This window comes from Marmota monax, unplaced genomic scaffold (assembly GCF_021218885.2).
Source record: "Marmota monax isolate L192 unplaced genomic scaffold, Marmota_monax_Labrador192_F-V1.1 WCK01_AAM20220418_F8-fsc00112, whole genome shotgun sequence".
Lineage (NCBI taxonomy): Eukaryota > Metazoa > Chordata > Mammalia > Rodentia > Sciuridae > Marmota > Marmota monax.
The window spans coordinates 4,050,479-4,073,679 of NW_026692073.1; the positions used below are offsets into that span (position 1 = coordinate 4,050,479).

A 23,201-nucleotide genomic window follows, 5' to 3' on the forward strand; every position below is an offset into this window, starting at 1 on the left:
GTATTTGTTGATTTTTTTTTTTTAAATGAAATGACAGTCTCATACAAGTAAACTTTGCATCAAACTATAGAAGCTTTTGGCTGTTTGAAATACGTCAGATTTCATACTTACGCATTATTTTTACCTTTAGAAAATCATTAAATATGTTAATTTAGGCTTCAGACTATTGCTAATGATACTGGTTTAATGTACATGTGGACATTTTCCAATTTAAAAGGTTTATTTCTTTTTTACAGAAAGAGCTCTCTGGTCATAAAAATATTGTGGGCTATTTGGACTGTGCTGTTAATTCAATTAGCGATAATGTATGGGAAGTACTTATTCTGATGGAATATTGTCGAGGTAAGTATCTGTCTGCATTTATATTATACTAAAAAAAAATTCCTCTTGTATGAGTTACTAGGTATCTTGGTTTCTCCCAGGACAGCTTGTATCTGAGCATGGACATTTATTAATGCATCTTCTATTTTGATGGAAACTGTCCCCCCCCCCATTTTTTCTTATTTTGGATTAAGTTCTGCATATCAAAGAAAACATTTGACCTTTGACTTTTTGTATCTATCTTATCTTACTTAGTATGATAGTTTCCAGTTTCATCTATTTATTGGCAAATGCTATAATTTCATTCTTCTTTATGGCTAATAATCCATTGTGTATATATACTACATTTTCTTTATTTGTTTATCTGTTGAAGAGCACTTAGGTTGGTTCTATAGTTTGTCTATTGTGAATTGTGCTGCTATAAACATCAATGTGGCTATATCCCTATAGTATGCTAATTTTAGATCTTTTGGATTATACTGAGGAGTGTGATAGCTGGGTCATATGGTGATTCCATTTCTAGTTTTCTGAGGAATCTCTGTACTGCTTTCCAGGGTAGTTGCACTCCCACCAATAATTATGAGTGTACCTGTTTCCCCACATCCTTATCAGTACGTACTGTTATTTGTATTCTTGTTAATGGCCATTCTGACTGGAGTGACATGAAATATTAATGCAGTTTTTATTTGCATTTCTCTAATTGCTAAAGTTGTTGATCATTTTTTTTCATATATTTGTTGCTATTTGTATTTTTTCTTTTGAGAACTGTCTGTTTAATTCTTTTGCCCATTTATTAGTTGGATTATTATTACTTTTTTGATGTTAAGTTTTTTGAGTTCTTTATATATTCTGGATATTAATGCCCTATCTGTGGAGCAAGTGGCAAAGATGTTTTCTCGTTCTGTAGGCTCTCTCTTCACACTTTTGTTTCTTTTGATGTACCAGAAGCTTTTTAATTAGGTGCCATCCCAAATTTTGATTTTTTTTTTTTTTTTGTTTTGTTTGTTGCACTTTAGGAGGCTTGGTCAGGATGTCAGTTCCTGTACCAACATGTTTGAGTATTTGGCGTATAGAGTTGCTGGTCTAATTTCTAGGTCTTTGATCTATTTTGAGTTGACATTTGTGCAGAGTGAGAGATATAGTGGTCAAGTTTCATTTTTCTACTTATGGGTTTCTAGTTTTCTCAGCACTATTTGTTAAAAAGTCTGTCTTTTCTCCAGCTTATATTTTTGGCACCTTTGTCTTGGGTCAGATACCTGTATTTATGTGTGTTTGTTTCTGTGTCTTCAGTTTTATTCCAGTGTTTTTCATGTCTGTTTTGGTGCCATTACCATGCTGTTTTTGTTACTGTAGTACTGTAGTATAATTTGAAGTCCTGTATTGAGATGCTTCCAGCATTGCTCTTTTTGCTCAGGATTGCTTTGACTGGTCTGGATCTCTTATTTTTCCAAATGAATTTTAGAACTTCTCTTTGTAGTTCTGTGAAGAATGTCATTGGTATTTTAATGGAGATTACATTGAATCTATATAATGCTTCTAGTAGTGTGGCTATTTTGACATTGTTTTTCTTATCTAAGAACATGGGAGGTCTTTCCCTTTTCTAAGGTCTTCTTCAGTTTCTTCTTTTAGTGTTCTATAGTTTTCATTGCAGAGCTCCTTTATTAGTTTAATTCCCAAGTATGTTAATTTTTTTGAGTTCATTTATGAATGGGATAGTTTTTCTAATTTCATTTTTCAGCAGATTCATTATTGGAGTATAGGAAACTGATTGATTTATGTATGTTCATCTTGTATCCTGCACTTTAAATTTATTTTTCTGTTCTAGAAGTCTTCTAGTGTAGTTTTTGGTATCTTCTAATTGTAGGATCATGTTGTCGGGAAACAGAGATAATTTGAACTCTTCTCTTTGTTTGTGTTCCTTTAATTTCCTTCTCTTTTCTGATTGATTTGGCTACAGTTTTAAAACTATGATGAATGGGAGTGGTGAGAGTGGGCATTCTTGTCTTGTTCCAGTTTTTAGAAGAAATGCTTTCAGTTTTTCTTTGTTCAGTGTGATGTTGGCCTTGGGATTGTCCTGTTTAGCCTGTACAGTGTTGAAGTAAGTTTCTTCTATTCCTGGTTTCTCTAGTGTTTTAAATATGAATGGGTGCTCTTCTTTGTCAGTGCTTTTTCTGCATCTGTTGAAGTAATCATGTGATTGTTGTTGTTAACTCTATTTATGTGGTGAATTGCATTTATTTATTTTTGTATGTTGGACCAGCCTTACATCCCTGAGGTGAAACCCACTTGATCGTGGTTCACTATCTTTTAATGTTTTTTTGCATGTCATTTGGCAATATTTTATTAAGAATTTTTGCATCTATATTCATCAAAGATATTGGCCTGAGGTTTTCTTTCCTTGATATGTCTTTGGTTTTGGTATCAGGGTGATACTGGCTTCATGGAATGAATTTGGTAATGTCTCCAAATAAATGGAGTCTTGCTTCCTATCTTGTTGCTTAACTTGGATGAGGGATGGAGGAAGAAATCTGTCACCTGGCTTAAAGCAGTTCCAGTGATTCAGTCTTTGGATATTGAACAATGACCCCAAAGGTGGTTGGGGTCCTTGTTCTCACCCAGCAATAGGTTTCTCTATGGTAGGCCTGGTTCTCAGTTTTGACTCAAAGACCTGGACTTCATTCCTTCAATTCCTTCAAGCAGAAAGCACCTGTCTCCAGTCTGGGGATGGATGACCCCAGCAACTCTTTCCTTCCTGCTTTTTCCAGCATATCTTTTCTTTTTGTTATACTAAAACCAGGCACTGCAGTCTCTCACCTGGCTTCCTTAGCTTTTGTGAAGGTGGTTTATGATGTGTGAATATGGGTACAAATTGGTGTGTTTATGGGAAAAGGATTATTGGAGAGTCTCACTTAGCTGCCATTATGCTCTATCTATACTTACAATTTAATGTAATTGAATAAAAAATAATTATAAACCCACTTGAGTTTTATTGTCACCTGGAGGACTTTTTTTCCTTTCTTTTTTATTGTGGTGGGCATTGAACTCAGCCTGCTAGGCAAGTGCACTACACTGAATCTGTCACACCCCTAGTCCAGGAAGCATTTTAAAGAGGGAATTAAACGAGAATATTTATCTGATGTTTGAATCATCAGGCTATATTTTATATGAATTTTAAAATTTTATCAAAGTAATATATGTATATGGTTTAAAAAATCAAATAGTTCTGTTAAACTATGGCTAATTCAGCAGCTTCCTTCCCCGTCCCTCTCCTCAGATGCAGTGACTTTAAAATAAAGGAGATGTTTCTTCTCATAGTTTCTTTTATATTTGCACTATATTATGCAAGTGAGAACTAGTCGTTTTAGTGAAATTCTGAGAGTAAAAAAGAGAAGGAACTTAGAAAATCAAGAGTAGTATGTGATTCTGGGCAGGGGGGTTGTGGGGTGGGTTGTTCTTAAAAGAATGCTTGTTAAGCTGGGTGTGGTGGTGCACACCTGTGATTCCAGTGGTTCGGGAGGCTGAGACAGGAGGATCAAGACATGGAGGTGCTAAGCAACTCAGTGAGACCCTGTCTCTATTGAAATACAAAATTAGGCTGGGGATGTGGCTCAGTGGTTGAGTGCCCCTGAGTTCAGTCCCTGGTATCCTCCCACTCTGCCCCGCAGAATGCTTGTTAGTGCTGTTTCTAATTTATGCTTTAGATATTGTTTTCAAGATGAGGATTTACTCCTAGGGTAGTCTATGCTTACTTAGTTCATGGCCTAAATAAGTGTTTTAATTATTTTGTTTGCCATTTATGGATGACATGCAATAGTGTATAATTACATTTCCTTTCTTGTACAGCTTGTTTTTCCTGGAGTTAATAATTACCTCATTTTTCACTTGTCTGGTTTCTTCAAATATATTAGTATTTTACCCCACATTCTTTAATAGAAGTACAAATCATTATGAAGTATGTTTAAATATTTCAATACTTGTATCAGTTTTGCTTTTTCCTTCACTTCAAAACCTGCTTTGGGGAGACTTCAGTTCATATATATATATATATATATGAACTTATATATATATATATATATATATATATATATACTTATCTAAAAAAATTATTTATTTATTTATTTTGGTGGGGTGTGGGGTAGAAGGATTGAACCCAGGAGTGCTTAACCACTGGGTCACATCCTCAGTCTTTTCTATTTTAAGGCAGGGTCTCACTAATTCGCTTAGAGCCTCACTAAGTTGCTGAGGCTGGCTTTGAACTCTTGATCCTCCTGCCTCAGCCTCCTGAGCCACTGGGATTACAGATGTGCACCACCACACCTGGCCACCTACTTAATTTTAAACGGTATTTAGTTGTCATTCTGGGAATTCCCCTTGACTTTCTTTTCTTAAATTCTCTGCTACTTATGCCTCCCCTTTGTTTACTCCCTCTTTTGGAAGAGTATATTTTTCGGTAACTTTCTGATAAAATGAATTTGGGAGGAAACATTCTTGAAACCTAAAATATATAAAAATATCAATATTCTGCATTCATATTTGGTTGCCAATTTGGCTGCCTTGTAGCTTACAATTTGGCTGATTGTAGCTTAGAAATAATATTAATGCAAAACTGGGATGACATTATTATTTTTTCTCAGTATTGCTATTGAGAGGTCTGATGCTATTGTGATTCCTTAACTTTTTTTATGTGACCTCTTTTCTCCAAAGACACTTTTAATTAGAAACTTTCCTTTATCTTCAGCATATTGAAATTTCACAATTTATGTTCCTTCATTTGGGTGTTTTTGGTAGCCCCCCTTTTTGTGGGACACTTTTTTTCTCTCATTTTTTTTCTGTTCTGTTTCTGGACTGTTAATTTTTAAAGATGTCTGTCTTTATAAATTATTCTTTTGATTTTCTTTTCATCCTCATTTTATTTCTTTTTAAAAATTTTACTTTTGTTGGAAGCATTCCTTAATGTAGCTTTGAGTTCTATAGAATTTTGTATTTTTGCCATTTTAATTTCTAAGAATCCTTTATTGATCTTTCAATGTTCTTTTGTTAAAATATACCTTGCTCTTATTTGAGATGCAAATCTTTTGATTTCTGTAGATATAAATTTTAATCTTTTGGGGGGAGGGCATAGTGCTAGAGATTGAACACATGGCCTCCTGCGTGCTAGGCAAATGCTTCTGCCATTGAGCCACATACCCAGTCCCCTAAATTTTAGTTCTTAAAAATATATATTTTTTCTTCATGTCTCTAATCTCAGAAACTGAGAAGCTGAGCTCACAAGTTTGAGGCCAGCCGGTGATGTAGCTCAGTGGTAGAGTACCCCTTGGGTTCAATCCCAAGTATCATAAAAAAAGTGAAAAAAATTTTCTCTTTTCCTTTAATTTTAATTTTTTTTTTCTGAAAATTTCCTATTGTTAACTATGCTTTCTTTTTTATGCAAGAAGTTTTTTTTTTGTTGTTGTTTCAAATATTTCACTGGCTAAATTAGTATACTACATGTAGTACAGATCAGCATGTACCATCTGAATGGGCAGTTTTATTTTAGGAGAAGGATCCAGAAGCCTGAACTGAGTATGCTCTGTTCCTTTTTTCAGATTAATCAATTAGATAAGTTCCTTTTTCTCCCATGGGGGAGAAGTCATTTGGAGGAGCAGAGGATGAATATTCTTCTCTTCCTTTATAAAAGTCAGTTGTACGTTAAGAATGAAGGCACTTTTGTAAGGGAACCAATGTAATATAAATAGTTGGGTATATTGGTTTTGATTATGTTGGAATAAAACTATATAGGTAGTAGAAAAATGTGTTATATAACCAATATACCCTTATAAGTTTTCAGGTATCCATTGTTTAAAATAATTTCTTATGAAGTGTAATCATTTTTTGTCTCTGCAAATTTATAGTTTGCTACTGCTTAATTTGCCAATTTTCTGATATCCAGACTTCTAGAAATCTGTATTGGCCTTTTAAAAACATTTCTATTGTTTTATGAATAATGTATAAATAAATTATGAAAATTTATGAATTTAAAAATTTCTATTTTTAGGAGTTCTAAGTTCCTATGAATTATACATCTGCTAGTTTTTGCTTAATAACAAAGTATCTCCAAACTCAATAGCATAAAATAGTCATTTATTATTGCTTATCTATCTGTGGGCCAGCTGTTTTGGATTGAATGTGGTGGGTGGCGCTGCTGATTTCAGCTGGGCTTGCTCACATGCCAGGTGGCAATCTGGGATAAGTTGAAGTAGCTTTGCTTCACATGTCTCTCATCCTCTTTCTGGCACTAGGAAGCTATTGATTTCCTCATAGAGATGGTAGAAACATAAGAGTGTATGCAGAAGCACATGAGTCCTCTTAAGGCCTACGCTTGGGACTAGGTATATTGCTACTTTTACTTTTTTCTCTTGGCAGAAGTAAATCACATGACTGAGCCTTAATCAAAGAGCAAGAGATGTTCTCTGCCTATTTTACTGGGAGGAGCAACGAATTACAGGGCAAAGATTATTGAAAAAGGGAAGGTTGAAGATTTGAATACAGTAATGCAATTTACTACTGTTAAAAATGAATAATTTCATAAGAAAGGCATTAAAATTTAAATGGAGTAATAGGTTTTACTTGAGGTTTTTAAATTAAGTGATAATAATTACACTCAGACATAAAGGTTATTGGACAACTTTAAGAGGTTAGAAAAATCTTGATTTTCTTATTAAGTTCAACAGAATGTAACATCTTTTGTTTAGGAGATAGTACTATTTGGAAAATCTGGATAGACTTGAGATCTACATGCACAGACCTTCAATGTGTAATCCTTGATTTCCAAATCTGATTTTTTTTTTTTTACTGTTTTTCATCTGTTACTTAATTTTCACAAAACTCTGATTTTGAGTAAAAAAAAATTTCTACATTTGAAATTTAACTCATATACAGTTTTAGTTATTATTGGGGACTTGGTTTTTGTGATTAAGGATTTCTACTTGAAAGATCTCTGTTGAGAAGAAAGGAAATTAACATTTGTTTACAATTATCCTGCATATTATAACACTATAAGAGGTGGAATGAGTTCAAGGTTATGATTTCTTTAGCTGTGAAGTGATATTTCATGTTTGTGTATGAATATCAAGAACACATTTTTCTTCTGGTTTAATTTTTAGTTAAAACAGACTTTCCCTAGTTTAACAATAGACATCTGCCAAGGAAACTGCTGAACAAGGGAGTAAAGGAAGTTGCTGCCCACTTAGGTGTCTCTCAATCTTCTGAGATAACCTGAACAAATTTTCCCTGAGTTTTCTGAAAAGTCAGGGATTTCCCCCCCCCCCCCCCCTTTGTCAGGCTGGGGATCTAACCCAGAGCTTTTATGCATGCTAGGCAAGAATGCTACCACCGATCTGTATCCCCACTCCAGGGATTCTTAAGTAAAATTTTTTTTTTTGTTTTTTTCTGCTTTAAAATTTCAAAAGAAAAGATAAAGACAAGAGATTGCTGTTTATATAGTAATAACAAAAGCAACAAATGTACTTGTTGCTTTTTACAGATTGTAGAGTATCCAGCATTCATCCTTATTAAAAAAAATTTCAAGTTAATATAAGCTTTATACTTTTTTAAATTCCCAAATTTGATTTTTATAGAATACTTCTTTATGAATCATATTTTTTCTATTCTTAAAATATAATGGTGGTTACTATCAGTTATCATAGTATATTATAATTTTCTCAAGGCTCAATGGTATATGTATGGCTGTTTGATTTTAGTCATTTCCTTAGACCTGTTATTTTTTTAACCTGCATTACAGATTTAGTGTCTTAGTTCATTTCTCCATTTCTTCTCTTTTGATTCCTCTACCCCATAATCAAGTAAATCTTTTAAAAAATCAGATCAGGAAGTTTCTTGGACTGTTAAGGTAAAATACACAATCTGGCTATTCCTTGTCTGTCTTATCACTCTCCTCTTCCCCACTCTCTCTGCTTCATAGACCCTGTGAGCTTTGACTTTTTTTTTTTTTTTTTAAGTTATTCATAGTCTTCAAAGCTCTTTCCCAAATCTGAGGTGCTTTTATATACAATTTACTATCACTAGTGTAGCATTCTCCTTAATCTCTGCCTCATTAATTCCTAATAGTTGTTAGGTCTTGACATAAATATTACTTCTTAGAGGAGCCTGATCTGATACCCTCTTCTTCCCATCCTCCTTCACCAATTAAAATAGTTTCTTTTATCTTAAATTTTCTTGTTTTTATTATATATAAATGATTATGTATTTGTATAATTATTTATTTCTACCTTTGAATTGTAAATTCCATGATAATAATATAAAACTTATTTTTTATTTACCACAGTTTACGCAGTAAGTAGCACAGTATTGAATAACTTCTGCTTCACATCAAATATATCATCAATTATAAAGAAAACTGCAATTTCAGTGATGTTAAGATATTAAAAAATGGGCAATATTATTATTGGATATCATCTATCATAATATGTTCTGATCTTTGAGTTGTAAAATACAAAAAATGTAATTAAATCAATACAATATGATATAACAAGCATTCTTACATGAGAATTATGAAAAAGCCAATTTCTCATTACCTGAGATCATAAAGGCATTTAATTTTTTTGTTTGTGGTAGATTTCATTTATTAAAAAATATGAAAATGACTTTTTTGCTTAGCCGGGCAGGTAGTAAATCAGATGAATAAGAAACTGCAGACAGGTTTTACAGAACCAGAAGTGTTACAGATATTCTGTGATACCTGTGAAGCTGTTGCAAGGTTGCATCAGTGTAAGACTCCAATAATTCACCGGGATCTGAAGGTAAGAATTTTAAAATACTAAGAGTAATCTGTTCTAGACTTTGGAGTTAAAATGTTCTTGGACTGTCCTCAACTAAACTAGCCCCCCCCCCCCCCCCCACACACACACCCCTTTTCTTTTGCAGTGCTGGGGATGGAACCTAGGACCTGCCTCATCTGTGCTAGGCAAGTGCTCTACTTCTGAGCTATATCCCCAGCCCTAAACAAGGTTTTATTACTAGTACTGAGATTGGTCTCTCTGTCTCCTTACACATTTCCTGAGGTCAAGTCAAGGACCCAGCAGTAGATTTGAAATTGAGATACACATGCTCCTATTCTGCATCTCCTGTTCTCAGAGTAGCCTCCTTTAAAAGGTTTCATTTGAACAAAAACATGAATGTCACTGACTTACATTGAGTGTCCCTCCATACTGTTCTCTTTCAGTTCAGTATTCCTCTTATTTTCTATATTCTATATTAAGCCTCAGGGTGTTTTCAAGAGTAGACTATAAATACATCTCTTTTCCCATTTATTTGTAATTTACTATTGTTTTCTATGATTTACTGTGATTTGTGGTGATTGTCCTTGAGGTCACTTCATTTTACCTTCTCTTGGACTCTTGACCCCTTATATTTGGTACTCCCTTGTTAAATTGAAAAAGTAATTCTCCAAGGGAAATGAACATTCCTGGAGATATCATTTAGATAGATGATCGTTAGACATGTCATTTCGAACCATAAGTGTCATCTTTGATGACAGACACAAAGATTATGAATATCACTCAGGTTCCTGAGTTAGATATGTAGCTCAATTGTAGAATGATTGCCTAGCAGGTGAGAGGCCCTGGGTTCTATCCCTAGCACTGCAAAATATAAAAACTTCCTGAAGTGTTTCATGCTTATATATTACTATGGTTACCCTTTCCCCTCATTCAAGTATGCTCACATCAGCTCAGTGAGTTATGTGCTGAGTCGTTTGTTTATAATTGAAGTCTAAGGCTGTTACTATCTGTTTATTAGCAATTATACTTTATAAGATTTTGTGTAATTTGCTTATGAGTTATGCTTATTATTTATTGTCTATCTTCTCCTGCTAGAATGTCGCTCCTTGAAGTTAGAGCATTTTGTTTTTTTCTTCTCAGTGGTGAAACTGTGCATTTAAAACAGTGTCTGGTACATAGCAGAGTCTTATCAACTGTTTAATGAGTGAATGATTCCTGATTCTGACTATACAGAATTTTATAAAAGATGATTATAAAATGCTCTTAAGATAAAAGAGAATAGAAGATGTAACTTAGAATATAGGTTGTTAATCATAAAAGCATCATCCAAAAAATACTTATGGTAATAGAAGGTAATTCAAAGCAGAATTGAAATGTATTATTTCAGACTTCTGTCCCTTAATCTGGATAATTAGTATAGCTCATCTCAGTTCTTTTGAATATGTAAATTTAACATATCCTCTAGTAATTTGGTGTGGTTTTTTTTTTTTTTGGTGCTGTCATAACTCATTATCTTTTTGTGTACAAAACTTATAGTTTTAGTTGAGTCTTGATTTAAAATTCAGGAAACATTGTTTTAGTTAATACATTTCTGATCTCCCAGTTAAGGTACAAAGTCAGGTTTGTGTTTTTCAGTGTAATATTTTAAGTAAAAACAGTACTGCAAGTTGAGCATTCCTGCTCAGAAAATCCAAAACTTGAAATACTTCACAGTCTGAAATTTTTGGTGTGTTAACATGATGCCCCAAGTGGAAAATCATATACCTTACCACATTTGGTATACTGCAGTCAAAATTCAGGCTCATTGAAAATATTGTATAAAGTTATAGTCAAACTATGTGTGTAAGCTGAAACATAAATGAATTTTGTTCTTAGATCTGAGTCCCATCCCTAAGGTATCTTATTATACATATGCAAATATCCCCACCTCTACAATACAAAATCTGAGACTCTTCCACTCTTAGTCATTTTAGATAAGGGATACTAAATCATATCATACTTAGCATGATATTCTCTGTAGGAGTTAATTAGAGTAGAATTTAAGTGTTTTTCATCTGCTTGTCTACAGATAGGCTGAATTTTTAAAAGAACAGAAGAAAAATTGAGGTACAGTTAAAGGCAGACTAAGGGTTTCTTGACCCCTATACAAACTATCCTGGGGTGGAGAAAGTAATTAATTGTTCTTAATAAAAGAAGTAATAGAAATAGTAAAGTATATTTTTGTTCTGGTTCATTTGTCCAGATAATTTGAAGTATCTTATGTCTCACGTCTCTATATATACTTGTGTGTGTGTGTGTGTGTGTGTGTGTGTAAATGAATGATACAGACCCTCCATTATGAAAGGATTGAAAAAAAGATAATTTTGACTTTGAAAATACTAATTATTGATTTTCTTTTATTAAGGTAGAAAATATTTTGTTAAATGATGGTGGAAATTACGTACTTTGTGACTTTGGCAGTGCCACTAATAAATTTCTTAATCCTCAAAAGGATGGAGTTAATGTAGTAGAAGAAGAAATTAAAAAGTAAGTATTTATCCTCATTATATTTTGTCTCATGTCAATTTTGGTTAACTTGAGTCTGTGACCAGTTATGTTAATGCAAACTGTAGATCTTTCATTTATAGATTTCTTCAAAAATATTTTTTTTAATTAAAAAATAATTGGTATATTAAAATTATTATTTCTTCTTTAATTAGTTATATATGCAGCAGAATGCATTTCAATTCATTGTACACAAATGGAGCACAACTCTTCATTTCTCTAGTTGTACACTATGTAGAGTCACACCACATGTGTGCAGTCATATGTATTCCTAGGGTAATGATGTTCATCTCATTCTACCACCTTTCCTTCCCATGCCCCTTCCCCTTCCCTACCTCCCCTTTGCCCAATCAAAGTTCCTCCATTTTCCCCCAAGCTTCTCGCCCCCTACCCCTTCCTGCTTATGAGTCAGCATGTCTACTTATCAGAGAGAACATTTGGCCTTTGGTTTTTTGGGATTGGCTTACTTTGCTTAGCATGATATTCTCGAATTCCATTTATTTACCTGCAAATGCCATAATTTTATTTTCTTTTAATGCTGAGTAATATTCCATTGTGTATACGTACCACAGTTTCTATATCCATTTGTCTGTTGAAGGGTACCTAGGTTGGTCCCACAGGTTAGCTATTGTGAATTGAGCTGCTGTGAACATTGATATGGCTGCATCACTATAGTATACTGATTTTAAGCCCTTTGGGGATAGACTGAGGAGTGGGATAGCTGGGTCAAATGGTGGTTCCATTCCACATTTTCTAAGGCATTCCATATTGCTTTCCAGAGTGGTTGTACCAGTTTGCAGTGCCACCTGCAATGTATGAGTATACCTTTTTTTCCCACATCCTCGCCAATACTCATTATTGCTTATATTCTTGATAATTACCATTCTGACTGGAGTGAGATGAAATCTCAGTGCAGTTTACTGCCTGTTGGATATTTTATTTCTTGCTTTTACGTTTTGAGGTATAGTTTAGGTTTACCTGAATTTTGCTGACTGATTCAAATTTTGTGATGAATGGAAAGCTCATTTGATGTTCTCATGTTTTGGGCTTAGTTGAGGATATATTAGGTCTTCAATTCATTCAGGTAACTATTCATTTATTCAGGGCCAACACTGTTCTTGGTGCTGGGGTGTAGTAGTGAACAACAAATCTGCTGTTATGCAGTTCATATTCTGGTTTCATAGGTCATTCCTCTGTGGTACTATCATTCAGACTGTCTGACCAATCAGGGTAATATGGAAAAACTAATATGGTAGAGTTTTAAGATACTTCTAAAATAAAATATATAAACGCTCAAAGTGAATCTTGTCATGATATAGGAAGTCCATATTCTGATAATTCTGCCATGAGATTTGAAATATATATACACGCATATATATGTATGTATGTGTGTATATATATATACACACACACACACATATACATATACACATACATATACACACACACACACACACACATATATACATATATAGTACTGGGGATTGAACTCATGAGCATTAAGGGCACTGAACCACTGAGCCATATCCCCAGCCCTATTTTGTATTTTATTTAGAGACAGCTCACTGAGTTGCTTAGCGCCTCGCTTTTGCTGAGGCTAGCTTTGAACTCTAGATCCTCCTGCTTCAGCCTCCTTAGCCCCTGGGATTACAGGGTCCGCCTTTCATTATTTCCTTAATGTTAATCCTAGGCTGGAATGATATTTCATTAAAGTAATCTGTTCTCAGTGGATTTGGGGTTTTTATATTTGTAAACAGTGGCAGTTGGTATTAGAAGTATACATAATATGTGTATTTAGAATTATGACAACTAGATTACTTTTAAAACAATTTTTATAAAACACTTGAACATTTGCTACATATGTAAGGAATTATATTAGCATTCATATAAACAACTCCTTAAATATATAAAGTAAATTTTTAAGAGGATAGAAGTTTTACTTTTAATATACCAGATATGGTACTATTATAGTCAAATTGTATTATTTCACATAAATTCAAGAGAAATTATTTCTAGTTCCACCATCATTAAGATTTTTATAATAAAATAAATTAGGCTTTTTGGAGATTTGTACTTGTTGAATGAGAAGTCTTTAGATGCTTTATATTGTTTAATCTTTAATGGGTTTTTAATAAACTTTAATAAATAGTATCATTTCTATATAATGTTACTGAACTTCAAAGGCTTTTTGTAGTATCTTATAGAGAAACAATGTATCATTATTATTTTTAATATCTCCATTTCATTTTATTTGTTTACTGCCAGGTATACGACTCTGTCATACAGAGCCCCTGAAATGATCAACCTTTATGGAGGGAAACCCATTACTACCAAGGCTGATATCTGGGTAAGGTGAAGAAAGACTGAAATTTGGTCTAACCATATATAAAATTTGATTTTAATTGACTATTTTCCTGTTGCCTCCAAAAAGGCATTACCTAAGAGCAGACAAAACTGGTATACAAGAGAGTTTCTTACTCAGGAGAAGAAAAATACTAGAACTCTTTGATCTTCTGAATCCTCAGATGGAAAACTTATATATAAAAAAAACAAAGAACTTACATATAACGTATCTGTTTATCATAGTAAACAGATTGTTTACTTTTTTTCGATTGAGTGGAAATTTTAGTTGGTCACATTACAGAAAAAGCTGAAAATAACTCTTTTAAGTAATGACAAAATAATTTTTCAGGTTACTTTAGGATCCTTTTAATGGAAGCTGATATGAGAAACTTTTTTTCTCTAATTCCAAACATCCCCTTTTACTGTATTGAAATTATTATTGGCATAGGTGTCTAGATTACATTCATTATTGAGAAAGATTTTGTTTTTCATAGTTGAACTTTATATTAGAATTGCAACATCTTTTTAGAATTTAAACGCTATTTTAAATGTTCATTCACTTAAACTTAATGATTATTTAGTCATATTTACTTCTAAGGAGCCTGTTGGGAATAGAGGAATATAATTCTTTGAAGTAGTTCTAAGAGTTATGAAAAAGGTCAGATTTAATTTGTTTTTAAAACATGTTCATAAGGTAGTCAATTGTAATATGCGAAATCAAATTATTATCTTCTGAATTTTTCTTCCCTGTTCTCTCCCTATTGGGATTCGAGTACCAAGCAAAATCTTAAGGGTTAGGTATTATTAGAAGGTAATAAAAAAATCATTGATATCTTTTAATTTGTTTATGTAACATATACATTCTCACTAAACAGTTAACTCTTGTGATTGTTGAATTTTAAGATATATATATATATATATATATATATATATATATCATAAAAGTCAAGTAAAATTGCAAGTAAGTTCTGTTTAGTTAATGTAATAGTATACTGGTATATATAATTCAAATTTGATTTGCTTTCCCTAAGATTAACATTTGGCTCATTGGATGGCTTATATTAAAATTGAGGTTTATGTATAAGGTAGAAAGTAAATTAAATTGAATCTTAATTTATATAATGAAAATATTATAAGAGGTGATTGGTGTACTCATTTTTTTGGCATACTTTTGTGACTGTTCAATTTCACGTTATCTGAAATAAGTATTTTGTCAGCAGTTAAACAATAGGCATCATAACTCCTATATTGAAACCATTCTTGGTTATTAAGACAAAAATATTGTTCTCCTAGCACACAATTATTATCCAGTATTTTGACACGAAGGAGGAATTCTTGTTTTGTGGTTACTTATTTTTTTGTTAAGACTTAATGCACATTTTTAATACACTTTTTTGTTAAGACTTAATACATGTACAAATAAAAAACAAACATGAAAAATAATAAGAAAATAGTATCTACGGTCATATGATTGAAAAATTTAGAATTTTAATTTCCATGATGACTTTTTTTATGGTTACCTTACTTAGCTCAGGTTGAACTGAAATATGCTACATTTTAGGTGTAAAAATATTTAATTAGGTGTGAAATAGTATTTAGGTGTGAAAAAATATTCAATTTATATTGGTTAAGAATTATATTTTTTATACTACTTCAGGATAGTGTTGACTCAGATAATTATAATGTCAGGTTAAAGTATTAACTTAGCATGTCGTATTTTGCAAAAAAAAATTTTTCCTTGGAAGTTTTCTTTGTAGGTTATTTTTATTTTGAAATCTTGAATGCTGATTTTATTAAGTGTTAGAAAATTCAGTTAGAGATCCTTCATGTACCTATTAATGTAGAAACTGAAGATGGTGGTCTGCCTTCAAAATTAGGTTTCTTGTTTCCTTCCTTTTCTTTTATAATTCTCATTGTATTAAATGGAAAGAAATGGAAATATCTTTGGTGTCAAACAGTTAGAATACCTCATTGTGTTCATGCTTTACAAAGCAAGTGTTCAGGTTCACATTTGTAAATTATACTAGCATTGCCAAGGTATCTGGTATTCTCAGCAATGTGTGTTCTAATATACATGAGAATTGCTAAAGATTTTATTGACATGATAAAACTCTCTGAAGTATAGATCTCCTTTGCCTTGACCATCATCTGGACAGTGGAAAGAAGATATAATTTAATGCAGATTCTACTCCTTAATACTATTTTCTTTTTTAGTGCTATTAAGGAAGTCTTATTTTTGGTTTTCTATGTACTTTTTAAACTGTCTACCTTATGGATAAATAAAAAATCAAAATAAATATTTTTTAAGTATATTGAACTAATTATTTCTATTTAGAAATCTTTACAGTTTTGTTAGTCATACAATAACTCAGTAATGTTTTGAACCAATATGTTGAAATTTCTTTTTTTCCACATTTTTTTATTGGTGCATTATAGTTGTACATAATGATGGGATTTGTTGTTACATATTCATACATGCACACAGTATAACAATGAAATTTGGCTAATATCACTCATCAACACTTTCCCCTCCCTTCCCACCTGTCATCCTTTAAGTCCCTTTTCTTTACTGATTTCCTGTTGATTTTCATGAGATCCATCTCTACCTTTCTTTTCCTTTTTCCTCTTTAGCTTCCACATATGAGATAAGACACATGAACTTCATGTTTTGAGTTTGACTTATTTCACTTAACATAATGGTCTCTAGTTCCATTCATTTTCCTGCAAATGAAATGACATAATTTCATTTTTTTATTGTGACTAAACAAAACTCCATTGTATATGTATACCACATATTCTTTATTCATTCTTCCATTAATGGACACCTAGACTGGTTCCATAGTTTGGCTATTGTGAATTAACACTGTTGCTGTAAACATGGATGTGCATGTATCACTGTGGTATGATGACTTTAATTCTTTAGGATAAATACCTAGAAGTGGTATAGTTGGGTCATATGGTGGTTCCGTGCCTAGTCTTTTGAGGAACTGCCGAATTGATTTCCGGAGTGGTTGTTAGTACAATCCCACCAACAGTGTAAAAGTATTTATTTTTTTCTCTACATCCTTTCTAGTCTTTATTATTATTTGTATAATTCTTTTTTAATATGAACACAATATCTTTATTTTACTTATTTATTTATTTATTTATTTTATATGGTGCTGAGGATTGAACCCAGTACCTTATAAGTATGAGGCAAGCGCTCTACCTCTGAGCTATAACCCCAGCTCCATATTGTATAATTCTTGATAACTGCCATTCTGACTGGTGTGAGATAAATCTCAGTATAGTTTTGATTTGGTTTTTCTTAATTGCTACTGATATTGAACATCTTTTCATGTAATTGCCATTAGTATTTATTCTTTTGGGAAGAAAAAGAAATTCATTTGTCTTAATTGGATTATTTGATAGTTTTTGGTGTTAAACTTTTTTGAGTTTTTTATATATTCTAGATATTAGTACTCTGTCAGAAGAATAGTTAGCAAAGATTTTCTCCCATTCTATAGGTTCTTTCTTCACATTCCTAATTGTTTTCTTTGCTGTGCAGAAGGTGTTTAACTTGATGTCATCCCGTTTATTAACTCTTGATATTATTTCCTGATCTTTAGGGGTCTCTTTTTTCCTTCTCTTGCCTAATTGTTCTGGCTAGAATTTTTAGCAGTATATTAAATAGGAGTGATGAGAGTGGACATCTTTGTATTGTCACAGATTTTAAAGTAAATACTTTCAATTTTTTTTTCCCATTTACTATGAGGTTGACTTTGGGCATTTATGATGGGCATTTATATAAGCTTTATGATGTCGAGGTAGATTTCTTCAATCCCTAGTTTCTTCAGTGTGTTTGTCATGAATGGGTGCTAAATTTTATTAAAGGCCTTTGCATTAAACTTATTATATTTATTGATTAGTGTAGATTAAACCATCCTTACATCTTTGGAATAAAACCAACTTGATCATGGTGTACAATCTTAATATGTTGTTGAACATGATTTACTAATATTAAGTATTTTTGCATCTAAGTTCATCAGGGATATTGTTCTGTAGTTTTCTGTCCTTGATGTGTCCTTATCTGGTTTTGATATGAGTAAGATACTGGCTTCATAGAATGAATGTGGAAGTGTTCCATCCCTTTCTATTTCATGGAATAATTTGAGGAGTATTGACATTAGTTCTTCTTTAAAGGTTTTGTAGAATTCTGCTGAGAATCTGTCTGGTCCTGGACTTTGGTTTGTTGGAAGGGTTTTTATTACTGCTCTATCTCATTATGAGTTATTGGTCTGTTTAGGTTTTCTATGTCCTCTTGATGTAGTTTTGGCAGATTGTATTCATCTAGAAAAATATCCATTTCTTCTAGGTTTTCAATGATCCTCTGTATTTCTGTGAGGTCTGTGGTGTTTTCCTTTTTTATTTCTAATTTTATTAATTTGGGGTTTTTTCTCTTATGTTTTGGTTAGTTTGGCTAAGGGCTTATCAATCTTATTTTCAAAGAACCAATTCTTTGTTTCATTGATGCTTTGTCTTGTTTTTTTATTCTCAGGTTGATTGATTTGCCTTTGATTTAATTATTTCCTTTTACTAGTTTTGGAATTGGTTCTTCTCTTTTAAGGGACTTTGAGATATATCAGTAGGTTCACATTTTCTTAAGTAGGTACTCATAGCTATAAACCTTCCTCTTGGAATTGCCTTCATAGTGTCATATTTTTTAACACTATTTTTATTTGAGTCTAAATAATTTTTAGTTTTGTTGTGTTGATTTCTAATTTATTCCATTGTGATCTGTTAAGATGCAAGGAATTATATTAATTTTTCTTTGTATTTGGTAAGAATTGCTTTGTGGCGTAAAATATGTTCAACCAATATATTGAAATTTCTAGAGCTTTTAACCTTTTTTCATTAGAATACTGTTGGTATAGTGAAAATGTTTTATAAATTAATATTGTTAAACTCAAAAGGTTTTTCTATATAATGCCATCTTCATAGCAGTTAAATAATTTGTATACTTGTTGCTTAGTTTCTGCTTTTTTAGGTAGATATGTGGGGGGAAATCCAACAAAGGGAATCTTATTTGCTACTTTATAGATATAAGGCCAGACTTATACAATTAGCTTAGAATAGGAAATGCCCCTGTCATTCTTAATTAAGGCTTGGAGGTGACACTTTTTATGATGGTTATGATTTTTGGAGCCAGAAATCTTTTTTCTTTTTAAAATATTTCTCGGGTTTGAGAGGAGCTGCTGTTCTAGACACAATTTGTGTTTTAATTTTGCCTTTATTGTCAGTAAATAGATTCGTTGGTCTGGTGATATTTGTGAAATCTTGCAAGCTATGCAGACATAATCATTTGTTTTTAATATTGCAAATATAATTGGTATAAGATTCAATAAACTACACAGAAATAGAGATCTAATTTCTATAGTATGAAATAATGACATAGGTACCTAGTAAATAATCAATAAAATTAATTGATGACTGTTAAGTTTGCAGTGGCTAACATGTATTTGGAATCCTAAGATTTAAAATTCTGTTTTATAGTGAAATTAAAAAAAGTTTCTGTTAGAGCTTTGTGCTTACTTTCTTGGTTATAGCTGTAGTTATATTTTTCCTTGTGGAAGAAACAGTAGATTTAATATTAAAAATGTATGTTTTTTCCCAAAAAAGGAATCGGCTACGTCAAATTTTAGTTATATCATTTATGATCTAGAGCAGTTTAACCAATTTGTCACAGGTGTAAAAGAAAAACACGGAGATGATTAAGTTAAATGTCTTTTAAAAATAAGTAGAATGCATTAACTTGTTTAAGCAATAATTTGTGGAAAGATTGATTCAATATGGAAGCATTAGAGTTTTTATTTTTTAAATAACATTCAATATTTGGTTTTGAGCTGTTTTAATATTTTCGGGTTGATAATTGAGCTGTAATAATGTTCATGCTTCTTTTTTTTTGCAGGCCCTGGGATGTTTACTATATAAACTTTGTTTCTTCACTCTTCCTTTTGGTGATAGTCAGGTTGCTATCTGTGATGGCAGCTTTACCATCCCAGATAATTCTCGCTACTCCCACAACATACATTGCTTAATAAGTAAGTACTTGGAAAAATATGTGAAAAAATTATTATTATTTTTTTTAGTATCCTGTTATTTACATACTTTTGCTTAAACCTTGCCTTTTAATTTCATGTGTTTTAATTTTGTGAAACTGTAGTATAAAGAAAAAGTACCTAAAATATGTTAATATGACTTTTATAGGAATGAAAGCAGTGTAACTATTGATTAATATGAGGATATATTTTTAAGCTCATAGGTAAGGTTTTAGTAGCATACAACAGAAATTATATGATTAAGGCAACTGGAATTTTGGGGAGCACTTACATTTGTTTAGTTTCTATACTTTTGAAATCAGTTATCCAGAGCTATTGATTCTTTAGTTGAAAACATTACTAATTTTAGATTGTAGTTTATTTTGCCACCTCTTATAAATACCTATACTTTATTAATGTATAGGTAAATACAAAGCAACCAAGGAATATCAGAAAGGTGCAGGCCTTCCATTCCAAAAGAATACTTCAGGTTTTTTTCTAGCTGCTTTTAAGATTTTTTTTCCTTCCCTTTAGATAGATATTGTTTTTTTAACATTTAATATATGTACATGGTAAAAATTTGGGAAAAGATACTGTAAGGGGGGGAACCATCAATCAAATATTAAAATATATTAGGAACCAGCAAAATTTAAACAGCACCTTTTCTCACTGATTTAAAATGTTTTAGCATTTCTGCATTTTAAATACCCCTATTGTAGCCTCTAGCTCAGTGGCAGAGAAAAAAAAGGTCAATTTAAACATATTTGATGTTTGCGTGATACAGATAGAGTTCAGTTCAGTGAAAAAAAAATATGTGGGAATAGAAAAATTTGTTAGCCATTTTTGGATAAAAAAATAAAGCTGGATCTATACCTAATTTTTAAAGATAAAATTTTATGCCAGTTAAAGACATGTATTTATTTTAAAAAAATAAAACAAATATTCTTATAAAAATAGGTAGGAAATTTATTTATAAGATTAGAATTTGCAACTAGTATACCAGGTAATCAATCCCTTAGGAACTATAAAACACTAATCCACATTATCAGACTCATGAACACCAGCATAGAGTTAAATGATAAACTGTAAATAATATTTGTTACTAATGATAAATGATTGACAGATGTTATTATAATTCAAGAAGAAAAGAGTAGCCTGATGTGGTGGCATACCTGTGATCCCAAGTACTTGGGAAACCAAGACAGGAGGATTGGGTATTAAAGCACAGTCTTTAACAATTTAGTAAACCCTGTGTTAAAACAAAAAATAAAAGAGAGGGGGTATATAGTTCAGTGACAAAGTACCCTGGGTTCAGTCCTCAGTACCAGGGAGTTAAAAAAAAAAAAAGTTTAGAAGAAAAAGGAACATAAGAAAAACTCTAGTCTAACTTTGCAAATGTATTTAAAACATAGTCGTTCATTTCTGTAATGTGATCATTTTTATATGTGTTGGAAATTGGAGAATTATGTCAGTTTAATACAAAAATTACTTTGTGTCACATGAAATGTTTTTTCTAGGCAAAGGGAACCAGAATAATGGAGTGAGAAAGGAAGTTTAACTTTCAGAGGAAAGGAAATAGCTAAAGCTTGGTGGCTGCATTGCTGGCATGAATATTTTTGCTCTGTTTGGAGAACATTAAATATGAGTGCTTATACTTGGGTTTTTTCCCCCAGAGAATTGTATCTTTATTTTATGTGACTCTCTACATCTGAATAACCACCTACTTAATAGCCTCAAGGCTTTACTTTTATGTTCACTGGTTGAGCACCTGTCAGCATTGTTTTGTTGTGCTTTATATGCTTGAGGCAGCCTCCAACCAAGTTGAGTACTTGTCTGTGCATTACAAATTACCTTCATGGGTACCATTTAATAGTTTTTGTCAGCCCTTTAGTGTCAGAGTTAAATAGTTTTTAAATAGCCCACCCCAATTGTTTTTCCCATGAGTCCTGTTTCTGTCATGCCATTTTGCAAAACTTGAATGTCTTTTATAAAACATTCCTTTAGAGTAAAACATACCTTTAGAATACATTTAAATAAACATTGGATCCTTGACCTTCCCTATCTCATCTAGTTACTTTTTTACTTTTTGTCCAAAGTTTAAAGCATCAAAAGCATTTGAGGAATTTAATTATTGCGTGTCCTGACTATTTACTTTTTTGTAAATAGTTTTAGCCATTATGTTTTAGTAATAGTTGAATTTAAGATGTTTAGTGGGAATCTCTGAATGTTCCCATAGAATAAAATTGTATGAGACTGGCAGTTTATACACTGATACATAATTTATTACTAAAATCTTATTATAGCATATTTGCCCCCTCCCCATATATATGTGTGTGGGTATGTGCTTATGTAATGGGAAGGTGAACAAGATAAATACTATTGATAATTTTAGGCTGTAATTGGAATTTAGTTAATTAATACTTTATATCAGATACTTCATTATCAGTAAGTATGCAGATTTTAGTTTTTATCATTTCTAGTACAAATTTGTGCCCAAAGTGAAAAGCATGTGAAAACTAGCAAAATCCTGGTATCCCTCAAAATAGGTGCTAAAATAAATACAACCCCAATAGATGTACTGATAAAAGCTAAAATAAAAAATTATTTATTATGGGAATTTAAAATATTATAAACAAGTATTGATAGGACAGTGCAGTAAGTTTTTATTTTACCTGTCATTCAGCTTCAGTGATTTATCAAATCATGGCCAATCTTGTTTCATATACACCCTCATCCATTTTCCTATATTATTTAAAAACAAAAAGACATTTTAATGTACTTGAAAAATAAAGATAAGGTTTTCATGGAGGTTTTCAATCATTGGCACTAGGATTACTACTTGGGGAGTTGTAGAGGAAGGGTTTTGATCAATAACGTTTAAGGGACAGCTACCAATACTATCCCGAATATATGTCTTGGAATTATTTGTAGTACCACTTAGTGTCTTGTTTATGATCAGATGTATTTATTATCAGCTGTTAAACATAGTCTCATTTCAGTAGTATATGAAATAAGTTATGTAGGTCACATATACATAACATATAAGTTTCTATAATAATCTCCATAGGTTAACAGATAAATATAGTAAGTTAATGCTGAAAATATTTATAGTTGCAAATAGTTATATTTTTATAGTTGC

General features: G+C 31.9%; 1 protein-coding gene across 2 annotated transcripts in view; it reads left to right on the forward strand.

The window, feature by feature from the left end:
- The window catches only part of Bmp2k (BMP2 inducible kinase), a 130,953-nt gene that overhangs the window by 42,106 nt on the left and 65,646 nt on the right, over positions 1–23,201 (forward strand). For both annotated transcript variants that reach the window (XM_046459248.2, XM_046459241.2), the window contains exons 3-7: positions 237–342; positions 8,977–9,119; positions 11,503–11,624; positions 13,908–13,989; positions 19,933–20,065. In XM_046459248.2, coding sequence (XP_046315204.1) covers positions 237–342; positions 8,977–9,119; positions 11,503–11,624; positions 13,908–13,989; positions 19,933–20,065 — 586 coding nt within the window. The remainder of the gene's footprint in view (positions 1–236; positions 343–8,976; positions 9,120–11,502; positions 11,625–13,907; positions 13,990–19,932; positions 20,066–23,201) is intronic.